This window comes from Culex quinquefasciatus, chromosome 2, assembly GCF_015732765.1.
Source record: "Culex quinquefasciatus strain JHB chromosome 2, VPISU_Cqui_1.0_pri_paternal, whole genome shotgun sequence".
Taxonomy (NCBI): domain Eukaryota; kingdom Metazoa; phylum Arthropoda; class Insecta; order Diptera; family Culicidae; genus Culex; species Culex quinquefasciatus.
In genome coordinates this window covers 1,141,938-1,161,919 of record NC_051862.1, presented here as the reverse complement: position 1 = coordinate 1,161,919, position 19,982 = coordinate 1,141,938, and the positions used below count along the sequence as shown (strand labels likewise).

Genomic DNA, 19,982 nt, shown 5'->3' with positions numbered 1-19,982 from the left:
ATTTTTAGAAAACACCAAAAAACATATCGTCATTCTCACACTGAGCAGACCACTAAACTCACAACACGCCGAAAGGGATCTAATTTTAGCTCCGTTGTTGTTGAACGTGCACATATGATTTTCACGTTGTGTATAGTGCTGCTATAATTTTCGGATCTTAAATTGAAGATCACGTGAGTGGCGCCCACGACCTTTACAGTTGGGTATGTTTTATAGGTCAAGCGACGACGACGACGGCGTGGAGGAATGCCAAACAAAATAGAATAGAACAAATATTTTACATCAAGGCTGTGACATTGAAAGTGCAAAAAATGGAAAGAAGATGATGTTCGGGAATAAGTTTGTTGTTTCGTCAATTTATTCCAAAGTTTTAATGGTTAAGTTCAAATGAATGCAACAGAACAAGTACAAACAGAAAGCGCGAAAATGATACAGGTTTTATGGCATAAGATTAAGTAGTATTTTCATAATTATTTAGCTTGTAGTTACTTTTTGTTGTTTTTCTTGCGCACATTTTTTTTTCTTTTCATTTTTTTCTTGCATATAACGATATTTTTTTGTTTTGCTTTGTTTTTTTTTGGGTTTTGCATAAGGCATTACATAATAATACAGCGTTTTTGCTTACAATTAGAATGATCTCCGGTCATCGACTGACGCTGAAGGTGACCATTCGCAGTCTGCTTGGCAAGCTGGTCTTTCTGGGATTCTGTCTTTTGGGCTTTCTTCACCTGCACATCGCTCATGTAATCGCTGTCTGCGTCGTCAGCTTCGTCGCCTGCTTGCGCTGCTGCTGCTGTACGTGTCGGAGGAGAACGCGAGAGAATCTTCAAAGTTTAGCACGTGAAATTGCTGAATTCGGTGGAGTAACGCGGGATTCTCCGGAAGCACAAACAGCTCCTCCAGCCGCGTCGTGCTGCTCAGCGTTTCCGAGAGCCACTTGGTCACGGCATCGGTCACGTGCAGTCCACTGCCGGAGTAGGAACGTTCCTTCTTTTCCTCGATCGCAGCCACAGCCGGTGAAATGAACGCGGCCGGACTCTGAACACCCGAGTCTACATGTTCACCGTCTTCTTCGCCGGAGAAATGCCTAAACTCCTCGATCTCTTCCTCCTTGTCACCTCCGTCGACGGAACACGAGATTGGAGAGATACACGTTTCGCACACAATGTCCTCGTGTTCGAACGGTGCGATCGTATTGTCACACACTGCTGGTGCAGGATCTTCAGTTTGAACGGGCGTGGGATGTTCTTCAAACACACTGGTTACTTCATCAATTTCTTCGATTAAGCTATCGATCACCTGCAGAAGATCACTCTCCACAACTTCTTCTACCGTTTCCACTGTGTCTTCAGCATGATCCTCACGGCTCACAGCGACACTTTCTTCCTCAACGTGAATGTCGGTGAGTTGAACGTCCTGCAGCATTTGCTCCAGATCCTCTTCAGCCTCGATCGCTTCAATCACCGTCTGTGAGTCATCGTCGTTCAGCATCACAAGTTCAACCTCAGCTTGATCTTCCTTTACAAAAACTTCCTCGATCACCTCGTCCCGATCCTCTTCTTCAACTACCGAAGGCTCCTCTTCAGCTACCGGTGAAGCGACGACCCTTGTAAACTCCGGCTCGATCACCTCGAAACCCTTTCCCTGCCGCTGTACCACGTTTTGTCTTTTCGCCTTCTTTCCCTTTCCCTTGGCAGTCTTTTTCCCTCTTTTCGATTCCTTCTTTTCCGCTTTCGACTCGATCGGCTTCGGCTCCTCGATCACAACCGGTTCGTTGGCAATCGTCGTTTCCGGCGCTTCCTGGATAATCTCCAGCTTTGATCCACTCTCAATCGCGCGATCTTCCTCCTCGATCGCCACCTCCTTCCCGTTGCAAACGGTTCGCCACGTGGTCGACTCCTCGTGGCGCGACGACGACGCTCGCTGCAGGTACGTGGGTCTCGACAGGTCGATGTTCTGCTCGGCAAAGGCGCGCGTCGACTCGATCAGATCCTTTTTGCGAATTTTCTGAGACTGTGCGGGTTTCGGTTTGGTGGCGACGGCGACGACGCTCGCGGTTTGGTTTGGCTGCTGTTGAGATCGCGGTTCGACGGATTTGCTGTTCGGCTGGGACTTGGCTGGCGGCGATGGCTGACTAGAAGTTTTGTGAGAATTTGCGGTTGGACGCGGTACGGTGGACGCTGAAGGAACAGTAGCAGAAGCTTGAGTTGGCTCCAGTTGAGTAGCGTTTACAGGCACTTCAGTGGTGGTAGTTACAGATTCTTCGGCTAGCGGCGTGCATAAAAAGCTAGGATCTTGGTAGGTCTGGAATGGAAAGTTGGGAGCAAGGTTAACGATAAAAATAATTTCAAAGTTATAATTTTGTAACAGTTGACATTAAAAAAGCTTATTTTTTTGTCTACCACATTTACTATAGATCGTTGATCTGCATATCGTCGCTAACATTTCCAATAACGCTATGTAAAGTAAGAAATATCAAAATGATAAAAAACAGGTTTTCTCATAAAAAATCCTCTAATAAAATTGAAAAGCAATGCGCAAATTGTGGACTCAACTAATCGCTTCCTAATATTGGGAATTGTTTAGGGTCCAAAATGCACCCAAAAACCTTGTTCTGAAAATGGATCATGTCGAATCGAATTTACTTTTTTATTATTTTTTTCTGCCTTCAGCAAAGTTGTAGGTAAATTGGTACTATTCAGAAAAATAGCTACACGGGAAAAATCCAGATTGTTTTGTTAGACAACAAGTATCGCGAAATGTTGGATTCCCAAAATACGTATTTTTTATTTTTGTTTTGTGTGATTTTCCGCTAGAGTTTAACTTAATTTCAGAACATCTGCTCAGGTCGAAATTGAGCTCAACTTACCTCTTCAGTCATTGTTTCGCCTTGCATTTGTACAGGATACTGTAAGAAGATATTCCGCTATTAATTTCACTAATTTAAAGTGTAGCATATTCAAACACTAACCTCTTCCCAATTGCGCGCCCATTTTCGGTGCTTTTTGAAATCAAACTGGTTATCACTTGGTGTTTCAAATTGGTCGTAGTACAGTCCTGTGAACGAAATTTTACTTTAAAATCTTTTCAATATCTTTCACTTTACAATTGCCTTACCATTTTCGACCACCGGAAACGGTGCCATCACACAGCCAGGATAGTAGAAATTATTATAAAATTGAGCGTAATCATAACCGTTCGCGTAAGGCGCTAAGAATTGCTGCGGTGTCATCTCCTCATCATCCACCGTTTGACCACCACCTTCTTCGAGACCTCCTTCTGCCTTGGTCTGGTCCGAACCTTCGTTGGCACTTGCATCACTTTCGGCCAACAATCCGCCGTCGTCGGCCGTCGGCAATTCCGACTCCGTCGAACTATCCGGTTGCTGCACATCCGCACCTTCTTCGTTTTCTTCGAAAGTCTGCGACTGCGACAGGTTGTAGTTGGGTGGGTAAATGTAAGTCTGGCCACCGTTCATGTAGGAATAGCCATTACTGTCAACGGCAAACCCTGTAGATTAGACGAAATAATATTATCTCTCGTGCGAGGTGTGTCCAAGTTCCTTTCTAGATAACGACGACTCGCGTTATCTCTGGTTGAATGTCTTGTCAAACACGTGTTGGACCTACCGTTCATCACAAGTACTCCACTTTGGTCGATGTAGCCAAAATAGGGGTACGGCGTCGGGTACGAATCCATGAACATGCCATCAGTCAGGTAGGTCGAATCCGACGTGACCGATTCCGCCGTCGAGACGCTCCCGCTGCCGGTGGCGATATCACTTCCATCGGTGGTCGTCGTCGTCGTCGTTGAGGAACCATTGACGTTGTCGCTCGGGGTGGCCGACAGGTGCTTCTTTGGTCTGGACAGATAGCCCTTCTTGAATAGGACATCTTGCCGGGGAGTTGTGATTTTCGTGTATTCGTCTGAAATGGGACAAATTATCACTAGTACACTACCTTCAAGAATAACCCTCCAACAACCCACCTTCGTTAATAGTAACAGAACTGGTCTGCTCGTTTCTGACCTCGGCAGTGGAATTGTAGCTACTTCTGTAGTTGCTGCCACTGCCGCCGTAGTGAGATTTCCTACTGCTACCGGAATAGTGATGATGGGATCTACTGTAACTTCTATGGTGCGATGGCGGATAGTGATGTGAGGATGATGTGCGATAACCGTTCGAAAATGACGACGAGTTGACGGTGGTACCCCTGTCCTGATCCTCCGGCCTGGTCTGGACGTTGTACTCGGAGTTTTGCGTGGTGATGGTGGAGGCGTTACAATCATCGGAGGAAGGAACCGCTGTGTGCGGCTTGGTCTCCCAAGGTAGCTTGGAAGATGCATCTGAAAAAATGACACATTATTAAATTAAATTATGTCAAGAATTTCTACCTGTACTAATTATATGAAGCTAACTCATCACCAAACAGTACAAATAGTCTCTTCCGTACATGCTCTCCAATTGCTCAGCACCCATTATCAAGTACATGGTAATATCCAACGGGAGCAGCAGCACTACACTGCATGATTAGAAGGTTCGTCATAACCAAGTGCATACACACGTTTTGCTTGAGTTTTGGTCGCATCACGAAGACGGTTTCACCTCAAGCAAGCAAGAGCAAACAAATCGCAGCAAAGGCAAACTATTTTCCCTACCATGGGTGGATGTTTGGCATGGAAGAAGGGCCAGAGACGTGTTTCGGGCGTACTTCCCCTTCAACATGACATGGACCAACTTAGGATAATCGAACCTACGGATAGTCGAGTCGAGTCTGGACTGTATCAAGTCACGTGGTGATTTAGGCAACAACAGGCTTATTTATCAAAAAAATGTAAATAAATCTATGATTTGTAAAAATTGGCTCAAAGTGAATTATATTTTAAACAATATTATTAATTTTTTTGTTAACTATCAATTTAAGCTTTTCTTAACAAGAGTATTACTGTTTTACCCCCACCTCCCATAGCTGATTCTTTTTTTTCAACTTCTAATTACAATATAAAAATAGTCTATATTTATTTATTTTTTATAAAGGAAAATAAAAAAAAACAGTTTTTTTTTTATTTTGCCCTAAGTCCTTAATGATCAATTAACAGTACAACAAGTTTTTGTAAAATCGCATGCAAAACATGCACAACACCTTTGTGAGCAAAAGCATGCAATATTATATGAGAAAACGCATGACTTTGATATACAGTATGTAAAAAAGTATTTACACCCCTTGGGCACTATGCACGTTTTGTGATGAAACATGTAACAATTTAAAGTTTGACAGGAACCTAGTACTACACAGAAAAAAAAAATCATGGTAATATTACATCTGGGAAGGGGTACATCTTTTATGCCAGAAAAAAGGTGTAATTTTACCTCTGGAAATATGTAATTTTACCACTTTTCTGGTGTAATGTCACTTTTTCAGTCTAAATTGAGGTAAATTTACATCATAAAAGAGGTAATATTCAATCTTCCAAAATTACAGCTTCCAAATTTACATTATTTTTTTCTATGTACGTTTTGTTCAGAAACTCATGCCGAACAAGTTGCTACAAAAAGCTCATGAAAAGATGTTTTCTATAAAAAGTTTTATAACAATAACTATAACAAAAATAAAAAAGGTGCAAAAAAAGTTTGTACACCTTTCCAAAAATTAACATATATAAAGTTATTTGTTGACAAATCACCATAAATCTAGTCTCCCAACTCCAAATAGGCTTCCTTGACTGATTAATAAAACACCAAAAACAATTTTGAACCAATTTTTAATCTTCAAAAAACATTGAAAGGGAGATCTTTTGATTTTATCGAATACCTTTAGTTTGGAGATTTTACTTATTTCGTGTAGAGAGCCTATATGGAGAGGCGAAATGTCACTCTCAGGGTTCCAATCGAACTGTCAAATCGGGGTTCCAATCGAGCAACAAGATCATGCAAAAACAAGGTTGGAATCAATTTAAAATAATTTTGGCAAAAAACGAGACTTATAACAATTACAAGTATTGTAAAACTGTTGTTGATGATAATCTGTTAGTTTTCATTATGTTTGTGCTTGTTCGGTACAAGAAAAGTGCCAACACTAAAGAAAAAACTACAAGTTTTTCAACCTTAAATTTGAATGACTTTGGGTGTTTGAAATTTCTCTCAGAACATTTCATTTCCCTATGTAGGTCCCTAGTTTCGTGTCATTCTGTAAATGAACTGAAAAAAATTTAATTTTAGAGTAAACTTTGGTTATGCTGTTTATTCTTAAATCTCCTATTTTAATGCTCGAAAATTATTCCGTAATTTTTTATATGCCCCAAGCACTGTTTAAATTATAAAAACATGCAAAAAAATAAACCAAAAAGTCAACAGATAGTAATTGGAGTAGTAAAACAATCCTTGTACTACAAAAAAAACCAAAATTATTTTTACTATTCTGAAAAATACCTAACTTAAACTATCTCAGTCAGTCACAAAATCAATTGCAAAATCTTCCTGTTTGTATTTGATTTCGCCTGACAAACAAGTCGGAATTGTAAAGGAATTCTCAAATGCTACTCTTTTCAACATCCACCAAAACTTTTGAACAAATTAACCAAACTTTACAGTTTTCATGGATCAAATCCTAAGGTCTAAGATGAAAAGTAAAAAAGTTCATTGCAATAAAAACGTGAAAACTTGCTCTTTATTTTTTTGATAAAGAATTAAAAAAAATATTAGCTTTTAGAATTATTGACAAGTGTTTGACAATTTTATATCAAGATTTAAAATCCTCTCAAATTTGGATACTTTCAATAGTGTGCTGCATAAGATGAAAGTTTTTGTAATTTAATATTTATTGTTAAAACAGCAGCTAAAAAGGTTTAAACAATTGAAGCGGGCTGATTTAGAGAAACTTTGGGATTGTTTCCCATGGAATTTCAGTTTGTAGTTGAGCAATTCTCTGAGATTTCGGTCATTCGATTTTTTTTTTGTATTTTTTAATCCGGCTGAAACTTTTTTGGTGCCTTCGGTATGCCCAAAGAAGCCATTTTGCATCATTAGTTTGTCCATATAATTTTCCATACAAATTTGGCAGCTGTCCATACAAAAATGATATATGAAAATTCAAAAATCTGTATCTTTTGAAGGAATTTTTTGATCGATTTGGTGTCTTCGGGAAAGTTGTAGGTATGGATAAGGACTACACTGAAAAAAAATGATACACGTTAAAAAAAATGTGATTTTTAATTTAACTTTTTGTTACTAAAACTTGATTTGATCATTTTTTTAAATCAAACATTTCAAAAAGGCGTAATGTTGAATGCTTGACCCTTTTGAAATGTTAGTCTTGATTTGAAAATTTTAAAAGTATTGTTTTCGAAAAGATCGGAACATTTCATGATTGTTTCATATTTTAACATTGAAAATCGGACCATTAGTTGCTGAGATATCGACGTTAGAAAATGGTGGATTGTTTGGGTGAGACTTAGAAAACATCAATTTTCCTGCATTTTAAACCTTTGCATGGCAATATCTCAGCAACTAAAGGTCGTATCAATAAAGTTCAAAAAAAGCAAAATATAGAGAATTTTCTCAGCTTTTCAAAAATATTTTTTCAAAAGTGGGCAAACATGTACACTTATTCTAAAAAATGGAAAACTGCGACTATTTTAAAAAAAAGTTACCTAAAAATGGCTATAACTTGAAAACGGTGCACTTTATGAAAATTTCAGTAAAGTACTGTTTGATTGCAAATTTGATTTTACATCGAAAAATGAAGTTGAAAATTTTTTGCGACCAATGTTTCGATTTTTTGAAAAAATTGTGTTGATTCGAAAATTTATAACTCGGTCGAAGATTTTTTGCACAATCTGGAAATTTCTGAAAAGTTGGCATTTTATGTCCCCTAAAAACATATCAAAAAATAAAAAAAAATAAAAAATTGTTTTTTTGCAAATCAAGTTTTAGTGATAAAAAGTTAAATAAAAAATCACCAAATTTTTTTTTACCGTGTATCATTTTTTTCAGTGTAGTCCATATCCATACAACTTTGCCGAAGACACCAAATCGATCAAAAAAATTCCTTCAAAAGATACAGATTTTTGAATTTTCATATATCATTTTTGTATGGACAGCTGCCAAATTTGTATGGAAAATTATATGGACAAACTAATGATGCAAAATGGCTTCTATGGGCATACCGAAGGCACCAAAAAAGTTTCATCCGGATTTAAAAATACAAAAATTAAAATTCCAAAAAAAGATCGATTTCGTAGAGAACTGCTCATAAGTTTGTGAAATATGAGGAAACAAATTAATCAAACTTGGCTGAAACACAAAAACAAAGCGGATGTTTATTACTCCTTCCATCAAATAAAAGCTATTCTGGACCAGACATGTCTAAATATCTATTTCGGACTTATAACAGAACACTGTCCGTCTCAAATCATTCGTAAAAGGTCTTAGTCAAAAATAAATACATTAAAAGCATCTAAAAATGTACGATCTTAATAAATCAATGTTTGCAAAAATATATGAGAATAAAAATCAGTATTTTTTAAATAGTTCATGATTTATATTAAGAAAAAAAAACATTCTAAAAATAAAATTAAAAAAAAAAAACAATAATAATGCAATCACTCGGCTTTTAATGTTATGAAAATGTAAAATGTCTCAGAAGCAAAATAGATGCAAAGCAAATAAAATGCACTTATTTTTTTTTGTATTTGCTTCATTGATACTTAATACAAGATGTATTCGCAAGTTATCGATATTTTATGCCGTGCTTTATGATAGAATGACATGTTTTCATTGAAATTTAGTAATTATTTCATATTTGGGGCGCCTCGGCCCCTAAGACACACCTCTGCCCCGCCAAGTAAATCTCAGAAGCTCAACCCGCGGCCAAATAATTAGAAGAACCAACAGAGGCCCAAATTATCTGGAACCTCCTCATCAACTCCTCACACACTCTATATCTTGTGTTTGCCTTGCATCACACACAGTCACACATCATGCTGCTGCTACAGTTTTCTCCAGTTTGACTTATTTTTTTCCACTTTGGGATAGCGCGATAGACGACGACCATGTGATATTGGTTGGTTGGTTGCGGCGAGATATTTCTAGGTTCCGCGGTGCTGCGACACGCGGTTCTTCTCCGGCGAAAAGCAACACAAAAAAGGGAACTTTTTAGAAAATGCCAGCATATGTATGTGTCTTGATTGACAAGCCGACTCAACCAACGGGAGAGAAATGCAAATAAGCCGACGACGAGGACAAGAAGTAACTCACTAACCGCCAAGAATAGTGTTTAATTTTAAACTTTCCGTTCACTTACCGGCTTCTTTCTCGGTTGGTGGAACCGTCGTTGCCGTCGTCAACAGGACCCATTTCGTTTTCTTCCTGGCACCCTTCGCCATTGAGTAAAAACCGCCGCTGCTGGGGGTGGTGGTGGTGATGGAAGGTTATGGGATCCCAGGAAGCAAAAAAAAAAAGGACTACTCCTCCTAGTCGATGTGTCCTGCCAATCGATTTCAATCTGCAAGCGAGCCGAGAAAGACGGATTTTCTTCTTTAGAAATTGGAACAAAAAATCACTTGACCCGATCTTCTTGCCAGAGATAGACACAATGTCTGAACAATTATCAGTAATTACATTTGCCTCTAACTACATATGCACAATCACACACAGCACAGTCACTGCTATTCCCCTCACTCTCTCGTTGAAAAGTTCCATTCCCGTCGTCTGTAGTTCAGATTGCATAACCGGCTCGCGGACGCCGCGCCGCCAAGTGTGGAAACTCACGTGCCTCGTGATGCTTCAAAAAAAAAAATCCAATCCAAACCACGCGGCTACGAACTTTGCCAAAAAGTTGCTTCTTCACACTGGCGGCCACCGATCTAGTAGTCTGTGGGGAACTATCTAGCAATTTTCACTGCTTTTGTGTGAGAGTGTCCTGGGCCTTAGTCCTTAACAGTGCCAGGTTCAGCACGCGTTGTAACTCTTAATGGTTCCGACAAAATGTTCCTTTCACGAGTCCCTTTGGCACGACGATGTTTCTTCCTTGCTCGCCCAACTTCAATCAGCTGTGTTATGTAATTGGGAAAATGCAATAGCACAACTTTCTCCTTCTCTCTTCTCTTGGGTAGGCTTTTCCGGCGCTACAAGGGGAAAACGTAGTTTGTTCCCTTTTCCAGAATGATCTGAGCCCACCCAAATGGGATGATGACTTTGCAATATTATAATCAATAGAGGATGTTCCACTTTTGGGCCTTCCTACCTGATTTCGAATAATGCTCGCGTTTCGCGTCGCTCGAGCACTCGATTAGCTTAGTAAGATGAGGTCTGCCTTGTTTGGTCCTGTGCTAATCAAGTCAGACGACGACGACGCTCTTGTGATTGTTAAATAGTTTAAATATGATGATTAAATTCGTATAACGCGGACTCGGCTTGACTTGGCTTGGTGTGGTACAGAAACAAGGTCCTACTTCTAGCTATTCGAGCACAATAAAACACACAACTCGCGTTTTCCGGAAGTACGGTCGAACATTGAAAAAATCGTCGATCGGTGCAAAATCGCTTGCAAAATCGATACACACATATTACGCGATTAGGGTGATATTATTCTCTCATGTATATATCAACTATCGAGGACACTAGGCCATATCCCGCGTGTCCTGCCTGTTGTCCCACAGGGCACCCACGGCACAGTTCACGGTTCGCAGACCAGGTGATTATACAACACCTTCTTCCTCTCCCTCAGTCTGACTTGGGCGGTGAGAAAATTTTAGTCTTGACGACGACTACGGCAACCGACCACGACATGTTAAACACTGAATGCTATTTCAGTATACGGCCCGCTTCGAACCCACCAACCAAACTCGCTCTCTCAAATCATCATCGTCAACGCGGTGCTCTTTTCTCTCGTTTCCATGCCCTTAGAAGAACTGCACTTGCACATTCTTGCCCAAGCACTCAAACGAGATTCGAACCGGAGCCCTTTTGAATGGCAATCTTGCTCTTTACCGCTGCAACGCAATGTCCTCAATAAATTAAAAAAAAAAAAATACGCGAGCGTCACAAAATCTCTCAATCCTAGCAACCGGCATTTTTCTGTCCGGTCTCTTTGATTTGGGTGCACGCACAATGAAGATTCTCTCAGCTCAACGCGATGATACGAGCGCACGAAAAGAACTCGCCTATTTCACCATTTCAACCCAATGTGTTATCACGCGAAGTCCAGTCCCATCGGTGTGATAACGTAAGGTGAGAAAGTAACTCGAACGCTCTGGCGATGATCCTTGTAAAATCGTTTACTCTCTCGCAGTATACGGTTTGGCTTGGCTCTCGGAGCGTCAAGGTCAAGGATATCGTGAGATGTGTGAGATGCACGACGTTACGTTACAAGAGATTTGTTTCAGGTCAACGGTCCGCGAAGATTTGCATCTTTTTTTTCGCTCTCTTTCATTTTGCTAGAATGAGTCAGCTCAGAGTGGGTATCCTTAATTAAGTTATTTAATGTTGATGCGTATTGCTATGTTTAAAAAAAACTAAATATAGGTTTGACCTAAATTAATAAATAACAACTCTAGTTTGTATAAGTAGTCGAGACGGATAATCAGAGAATAACTGTTAAAAAAAGACAACTGAGAGAGTTCAATTCGCATTATATGCGAGATGCACGATTGTTTGGTAATTTATAAGGATTTGAATGCATTCCGTCGAACAACTTCTATAAGCAATTCTCCCTGATTGTCGAGCTTAAGTATAACCCAGGTTTGCCACAACGTACATTCCCCACGAAAACAGCATGATTCGAAAAAAAAGTTCTCCGATCGGGCTCAAAATTTTTCTGGGGGTTCCTTGGCCGAAATAATTAGACCCGTATTTTTTGTTTGGCCATTAGGGTGACCTATGCCGTGTTAGGGTGGTCTGAAAAACCGCAATTTTTGTCATTTTTCGCAAAAACCACATTTTTCAAAAAATCATAACTCCGCGCCATTTCATCCGATTTTAGCTGTCTTAGACGCAAAAGAATTGTGATTAGTTTGGCTACTTGAGAAAAATAGTAAGAAGTTTCAAAAATCTAGTTTAACATTTGAAAAGGTCGTATGAAAAAATAAAATGCTGTTTTGAAGGTCTCGGGACCAAAGAAAATATTTTTATCGGATTCCTCGGAAAATTTTACATAACATATAAAAAAATGGTGAAGTTATGTTTTCGATACTCTGAGATACGGTTTTCTGAAAATAAAAACTGGGTTTTTCGACGCGCCACGCGCAAAAATGGAAAAATTACGAAAACGAGCAAAAATCGACTTTTTTATAAAACTGCGACCTATACATGTTAGGATACCAAAATTTTCGTAATTGAAATACGCACCTTTTTGGTACCCTAACATTTTCTATTTTTGCGCGTGGCGCGTCGAAAAACACAGTTTTTATTTTCAAAAAATCGTATCTCAGAGTATCGCAAACATAACTTCACCATTTTTTGATATATAATGTGAAATTTTCCGAGGAATTCAATAAAAATATTTTCAGAAATAAGCTCTTTGGTCCCGAGACCTTCAAAACAGCATTTTAAGATTTCATACGACCTTTTCAAATGTTATGCTTGATTTTTGAAACTTTTTACTATTTTTCCTAAATATCCAAACTAATCACCTTTCTTTGCGTCTAAGACAGCTAAAATCGGATGAAATGTCGCGGAGATATGATTTTTTGAAAAATGTGGTTTTTCAAAAAATGACAAAAATTGCGATTTTTCGGACCACCCTAACACGGCATAGGTCACCCTAATGGCCAAACAAAAAATACGGGTCTAATTATTTCGGCCAAGGAACCCCCAGTAAATTATTGAGCCCGATCGAAGAATTTTTTTTCGAATCATGCTGTTTTCGTGGGGAATTGCTGTATATTTAAGCACATTAAAAAACGAGTATAACTCTCGAACTAAACATTATTTTCCCAAACCAAACCAGTCAAAAGTTATGAAAAAAGTTATTCTTTTTGTTACAGAAATTCATCCGTTGATTAATTGCTGAATTCTTATGAAAACAATTATTTTGAGCTTTGAATGTGTGTTCAAATATCTTTACGTGTGACAACGCTAAAGTAATTAAGAATTTGTTTAAAACAAGAAAATGAAAAAATACGTTTATTTTTATTTTTTTGTGATTTCATTAACCTTCGGATAATCGAACTTCAGATAATCAAATCTGGGCTGTAGTTGAGATTTGAATATCTATTTTTTTTAAATTCTTAAAAATTTGAAAAAAATCTTTAAAAACTTATAAAAAAATATCTTTGAATTTTTTAATTGTTTGAAATTACATATTAAAAAATTTCAAATCTTTTGTTTTTTTAAACCTTAAATTTTTTTTGTTAATTTTTTTTATTTTTGAGTTTATTGGATTGTATCAGGCAATAAATAAATCTTGAGTTCTTTTTACAGGTCCACGTTTATTTTTTTTTGCTTTTTGGATGTGGATTTTTAAATTAATTTAACAAAATAACTTTGCGGCCTTTCTTGACAGAAAAAAAACCCTACATGACTGCTCGCTCGTCAATTTTTTTTTGCTCTAAAATAAAAAAAAAAATATCAAAAATGGTTTATAATCTTGTTTTTTTTTATCGTTGTGCATGGATTAAATTTTGTTTTTTCTTTATCGTTGTACATAAAAATATACAATATACAATTTACAATTGCAAGGGGACCAAAGTGTTGATCCATCAAAAAATTTTGTCCTGCCTTTTTACTTTTTGCGTTTAAATGAAAAAAAAGTGATCAGAAATGGAAACTATTGTTGTACATAAATTTAATTTTGTTTTTTATCGTTGTACATAAAAGTTTACTTATGGCACTTAGGACTAATTATCAATAACAACTTACATTGATACCTCTCAACCAAAGTGTCTCGCCCCTCTTCATCATGTTTTACTCATCAAGACAACTCGCCTCGCATAACCAACCATCATCCGCCATCTGTCAGAGATTGACAAACACACTCGCGAGGAACGAAAACTCAAGTCGTCTTCTTTCCAAATCGCGGTCATCGCCATAGGAACTTTGCCAGTGTTAATTTTGCATTTTCCTGCATTGAATCGTCCAGATTATCGCGTAATTCAACCAAAATGGACAAAGAAACTGCGGTCCTCCAACGTCGCCTCGAGTCCGAGCTGAAAAACTACAAAGACGCCCAGAAAGGTAAGCCAAAATGTTCCGGGCGAGTCGCCCCCACCCGGCAAAGGTTATTAATACGGGAAGGGAATTTCATCCTTTTACAGAATTTAACAAACTGGTCCAACAGCAGCAGCTTCTCGATGGCCAGTACAACGAGAACAAGAACGTTTTGGAGGAACTGCAGCTGCTGAAGCCGACCAACACGGTGAGGGTTGATTTTGAGTTGGATTTTGTGCATTTTTGATGAACATGTGTGTTTCTTCTTCCGCCCCCACACACTACTCCCCGTTCCGCAGGTGTACAAACTGTACGGTCCGGTGCTGGTGAAGCAGGAACTGGAGGAAAGCAAACAGAACGTGACCAAGCGAATCGAGTATATTAACAAGGAGCTGAAAAAGTGCACCGACAACATCCAGCAGCTGGAACAGAAGCAGGACAAGTACCGGGCAAATCTGCAGAAGCTGCAGCGCCAGTACCAGAGTCAGATTGCCCTCACCAAGCCTTAATGTTTCTTAAGCGTCCCCCTCTCATCGATGATTGTGTATTTTGCGCGCTTTCCGCTACGGCTTAGCATCTTAATGATTCATTGTAATGCATTATCTATCTAACTATTACTCGGAAAATAATAACAAGTGAAAAGAAGTAAAAATACCAGACTTAGAAGTGTTTTTTTTTTGTTTTCCACACCCCCACATGGCATCTGGAAATGTGAGCACTTTTATCGACCAAACCTTCACTATACTGGGAATTAGGGCAACGTACGGTTATTCCCGAAAGGAATCGGAACTCACTCTATGCAAAACGTGTGGGTTTAGTAAAGTGGGTCACAGTTTGTTCAATAGAGATCAAAATTCCGCCAGTTGGACAAAATAGCCCCAGATTATTAATTTTTCGAGCTAAAAATATGGTTCAGACCAGGTTTGACCCGCAGATCTTTTTCAGGAGCAAGTTAGCACCACACACTTTTTCGGGAAAGTTGTAGAGCACCTGCAACAAAATTTAATATTCTAAAACAGCGTGAAACTAGAGAGCCTATATGGAGAGGCGAAATGTCACTCTCAGGGTTCCAATCGAACTGTCAAATCGGGGTTCCAATCGAGCAACAAGACTATGCAAGAACAAGGTTGGAATCAATTTAAAATAATTTTGGGCAATAAACGAGATTTATAACAATCACAAACATTGTAAAACTGTTGTTTATAATAATCTGGTAGTTTTTGTAATGTTTGTACTTGTTCGGTGCAAGAAACGCGCCAGCATCAAAGAAAAACCACAAGTTTTTCAACCTTAAATTTGCATGACTTTGGGTGTTTGAAATTTCTTCAAGAACATTTCATTTCCCTATATAGGTCCCTACGTGAAACATGTACCTGTTGTTTATTAAGCCATCAAAAATAAAAATCCATGCACATTCCCATACAAAATTGAATCGCTTTGCGCAATTTGGTGACTTTACCAAGCGTTCCCAAACTTTGGGCAGAATTGTTTAGGACGAAAAACGAATAAAGGTGAGGTTAAATTTTGTTCGGCCAGCAAAATTAAATGTTGCTGGTGTGCGTACGCGAAATGCATAAGCCAAACCAACAGTTTACAGATTTTTGCTACCTCAAAAAATCTGCAAAATGTACACATTCAGCGGGTCACCCTAATCAAAGTGCATCGAGAAATGCTGCAAGTTGCATGCAAGACACAGTTAGTTTTGACATCAGCTGATTTTGGTAAACAAATGAGAAACGGTTTTGCGAGCAGATTCGTTTTCTCTTTAGTCCCGTTATCACTGCCGGAGCTGATAGCGAAAGCAAAAGATGGAAGTGACCCCGCTGAGCATAATCCTGGTCAAATCGGACAGCAAGGGCGACCGGCTGCTGTTCCGGTACCCGTTCAACGTGTTCAACGGCACCCAGTTCCAGACGAGCGTGGCCCCGGCCCGGAAGACGCCCTACTCGATCGTCCACAACGGGGACGACGTCCTGCAGAATGCGCCGCCCATCGTGTCCAATATTTGCTTTGGTAGGGTTGATGTTGTGTCTTTTTGGGATTTAATTATGTACGATTGATTTTTTTTTCTTCTCCAGATCAACTGTACGGAATTTCGGACGACGTGCTGGCCACGCTGTTTGCCGTCAAGTCGGAACTGTGCAATCAGAAGTTTGAGCTGAAGGTCAACGACGTCCGGTTCGTGTCGCATCCGACGCTGGTGAAGGTGGACGGAGGGGAGGATCAGAAGAACACGTCGTACTTCCGGATTAATATTGTGTTTGCGTTGCACGCCCAGGCCAGCTATTCGATCGTCAAGTGTTACTACGAGTTGAGCAAGCGGATCGGGGTGGCTTTGTTGTACGAGGAACGGCGCGTGGCCTATTTGTCGAACGAGATGAAGCAGATGGTGGCGTGTATGGACGAAGCTACGGCCGCGGTGCAGGAGCCTGACCAGACTGGGAGTGGGAATAACAATGCGTTCGATACAATCTTGAAGGATTGTACGTTGGCACAGTTTATCAAAACGATCTACCACGATCTGTGCACGACGGGACTGCTGAACGTGACGTTGAATGATTCGGTAACATTGAGTTTTTGTTTGCCACAAAAGGCGCATCAGTTTCACAAGAAGGGTGTGGTCGTTGAGCCGGAAGCTATTGACAGGTGCCTGCATGCGCTCAAGCCGTATCACGGAATGCTGCTGTTGGTCGATCCGTCGGAATTGCTGGATTGTGTGCCTCCTTCCGGGGCACGAATGTTGCTGCAGCTTATCGAAGCGTACAACCCGTTGAAGAGTCTGCAGAACATGGCGTCGGACGCCGATCTGTTGATTGAGAACGTGTATCAACTGGTTGGCCACTTGGTGTACTGGGCCAAAGCGACCATCATTTATCCACTCTGCGAGACAAACGTCTATGTCATTGCTCCGGATGCTCAGCTGAATATTCACTCGAATCTCCCGGACAAGTTCGCCACCAAGTTTCCCGGCATGTCGCTATTTGAGGTAATTAGCGACTTTTCCCTTCCGACATCGATTGGCCACCTAACCACGCCACTCCAACACCCGGCACGGCAGGGACGACTGGCCCAGATGGTCCTGTGGATGCTCCAGAACCACCTGTTGATGCAACTTCACACCTATGTTCAATTTATCGCCGCGTACGACGACGAGGAAGATTCATCCGGGTCCTGTCGATCGCTGGACAAGATCATTCAGAACGGAACTGCCCCGGAACAGCCAGCCCAGCCCAAGATCAACGTTTGCAGTTCGCTACCGGCGACTTCCAGTCAACCACTGGCTGTTCCAATCAACCGGAAGCACTCCCTTTCGGAGGAACTGTTCCCAGACAGTCTAACCCTTGCGTCGACCACTTCCAACACGCGACCTTCGTCCGCCAGTCACCGGTCCAACCGGACAACGACCTCCAGCACGGACAACGACGAAAGTATAGCTTCGATGGAGGACGAGGACAAAATTAAGCGCCTCCTGTCGGCGTTCGACGAGTGTGACCGGCGGGCCATCCTTAAAATACCGGCCGCGTCCAATCCGGACGACTTGGCGCTGATGGTACGGCTGTGGCAGGCCGGATATTTCAAGGGCGAGCACCACCTGGAAGAAATTATGTACTTTGAAAATCTACGCCGCTCTCAGCTCCTCCAGCTGGTTGACAAATTTCGAGACGTGTTGACCATCTACGAGACGGAAGATCCGGCCATCGCCAGCCTGTACACGGTGCCACAATGAGAGCAAAATGTAAGTAGCAACAATAAAAAACTTTATTCGAAAAAATATCGTATAGCGCTGGTGCCGCCGGAAGGACTCTTCGAAAGCCCCCTTCTCTATGCCTTGAACGTTGGCACGCCCTCGAAGGTACAGCCAGATCTTTGGATGATTTGCCGTGCGGCCCAGATGCCACACTTGATGCAGGTCTCGTAGCTTTCGTGCTGAACCAGCTGGGCAAGGAAACCGCCCACGAAGGCATCGCCCGCCCCGTTGGTGTCCACGATTTGTTCCGTCGCAAGCTTCTCCACCGGATATTCGGCAATTTTACCGTCCTGGATCAAGAGGACAGGATCGCTGCCCTGAGTGATGATCACAATCCGACCGCGGCCACTGTTTTGCTTCGGCAGGGCCGCCATCTTCAGCCCGATTTCCTTCAGATCTTCCGTACCCAGCTCCTGCTTCTCGGCAAAGGCCAACGCTTCCTGGAAGAACAATCGTAAAATTAAATTTGCTTTTTCAAGACCAGATCTTAACTCACAGTTTCATTGCCAAAGATGATGTCAATGTAGGGGAACACCTGGTCCAAGTTATCCTTGAAAAACTGCGGAATGAATGGCGCGCTCAGGTTCATCATAAAGGGCCGATCCTGGGCCAGGGCGCGCTTGGCCACCAGCAAGATGCTCTCCACACTGACCGTCAGGAAGAAGCCGGAAATGTAAAAGTATTCGGCCTCCTTCAGGTACTTTTCGTTCTCCGGTGTGGTCAAATGGTCCACGGTAAAATTGTTGGCCGCGGCCAGATTCGCACACAGACTGCGCTGCGTTCCCGTAATCAAAACGGCACAGGTTCCCGTGGGCGTCTCCTTACAACGCTGGTACTGCACGTTCACCCCATCGCTGGAAGCCTTCTCCGACAAAATCTCCGAGTATTTGTCCTGGCCAACGCACCCAAAGAACACGGCTACCTTTGGCCGCTGCAGAATCCACTGCGCCACGCGGAACGAATTCTGGACACTTCCTCCGGCAATGTACTCCGCTTTGTACTTTTCAATCAACTCATTATAACTGAAACGCAAGAAAACCGTTAATCATCATGATGTGGGACAATTTATCAGCAATAATTACATCGGCATGTGCTTGTCCTCGGCCAGAATGGCGTTATTTGGCAGCATGTCATACTTGGCAAGGAATTCGCTCTCCACGGTGGCGGAAATGTCCAGCAAAGGATTGCCACAGCCAAGCAAAAGTCCGTCCCTGAAACAAACAAGATTATCATCCCAACACCAACCTTGACCCCTCTCCGAGCGGAAGCGGGATCGTGCCAAAGCACTCAACAACTACTTCTTTTGTGCTCTAAATTAGCCTAATCACAGATTCGCTTGAAGTGCAAACCTCTTGACCCGAAGGCCACTTATCAACTTCGTGTGCTAAGAGAACATCGTCGTCGCACACATTCAAGCACGTATCTATCTATCTTCTCTCTAACCTCGACCTAAGCTAGTTCTAATCCTAAACTTAACCCCCCTCCGAAGACGGGTTATGAAATGAATCTCACCTCAGGTTTGCCATCGTCGCCCTCTGTTCTTATCAATACTCAAAAGTGTGATGTAGAGTTCCAGAAGCACCTTCTCCTCCAAAAAAAATGCGTCTGCCCGGCAGGGATGCTGTGTTGTTACTGGACCGCTGGACACCGGACGGAGCTACACGATCTGGCCATTAACCAACACCGAAAAACAGCGCGGAGAGCAAAACACGAACCGCACCGCCCACTGACAGATCTGCAGACAGTTTGACATTTCGGGGGTCCCTCGTTGTTCGTTCGACCTGAGCGACCTTTCGACCCGAACGGTGCTGTTCCCCGTTTTGCGAGGACGGAGTTTTGTTTTTGAACGACGCAAATCGTCATTTTTTTTGCGATGTTCGCGAACTTGGAACAAAAACGATTTGTCTGAAAATCGAGTCACTTATTCCACATAAAACAATGCATTTGTGTTATTTTTTTATTTATTTTTTGCTTAATCACTCGCAGTCGAAATATTTTTGCAAACTTTTTAAACGTTTAGAAATTTTTGTTTATTTTCTTTTGACATTTCGGCCATTTTTCATGGCCGAGGGAACGGACAGTGGACTTATC

At 41.2% G+C, this 19,982-nt stretch overlaps 4 protein-coding genes across 4 annotated transcripts; 2 read left to right on the top strand and 2 right to left on the bottom strand.

The window, feature by feature from the left end:
- Positions 1 to 328: 328 nt before the first annotated feature.
- LOC6037216 lies at positions 329 to 10,811 on the bottom strand. Its single transcript, XM_038254011.1, is given in 9 exon segments — positions 329 to 779; positions 781 to 2,304; positions 2,870 to 2,908; positions 2,972 to 3,057; positions 3,118 to 3,510; positions 3,630 to 3,926; positions 3,988 to 4,344; positions 9,300 to 9,500; positions 10,242 to 10,811. Coding segments are annotated over 8 exon segments (2,961 nt in total). The 5' UTR covers positions 9,382 to 9,500; positions 10,242 to 10,811; the 3' UTR covers positions 329 to 596.
- A 3,146-nt stretch (positions 10,812 to 13,957) lies between these two features.
- On the top strand, positions 13,958 to 14,802 carry LOC6037215 (probable prefoldin subunit 6). The gene is made up of 3 exons (XM_001847093.2): positions 13,958 to 14,170; positions 14,251 to 14,351; positions 14,443 to 14,802. The coding sequence occupies exons 1-3, from the start codon at positions 14,098 to 14,100 to the stop codon at positions 14,650 to 14,652; spliced, it is 384 nt and encodes a 127-aa protein (XP_001847145.1). The 5' UTR covers positions 13,958 to 14,097; the 3' UTR covers positions 14,653 to 14,802.
- Positions 14,803 to 15,869: 1,067 nt separating this feature from the next.
- On the top strand, positions 15,870 to 17,915 carry LOC6037214 (GATOR complex protein NPRL3). Its single transcript, XM_001847092.2, has 2 exons — positions 15,870 to 16,156; positions 16,222 to 17,915. The coding sequence occupies exons 1-2, from the start codon at positions 15,952 to 15,954 to the stop codon at positions 17,868 to 17,870; spliced, it is 1,854 nt and encodes a 617-aa protein (XP_001847144.2). The 5' UTR covers positions 15,870 to 15,951; the 3' UTR covers positions 17,871 to 17,915.
- Positions 17,881 to 19,858, bottom strand: LOC6037213 (adenosine kinase 2). Its single transcript, XM_001847091.2, has 4 exons — positions 19,404 to 19,858; positions 18,974 to 19,102; positions 18,388 to 18,913; positions 17,881 to 18,331 (listed from the first exon to the last, which is right to left on the bottom strand). The coding sequence occupies exons 1-4, from the start codon at positions 19,415 to 19,417 to the stop codon at positions 17,966 to 17,968; spliced, it is 1,035 nt and encodes a 344-aa protein (XP_001847143.2). The 5' UTR covers positions 19,418 to 19,858; the 3' UTR covers positions 17,881 to 17,965.
- Positions 19,859 to 19,982: the final 124 nt, after the last annotated feature.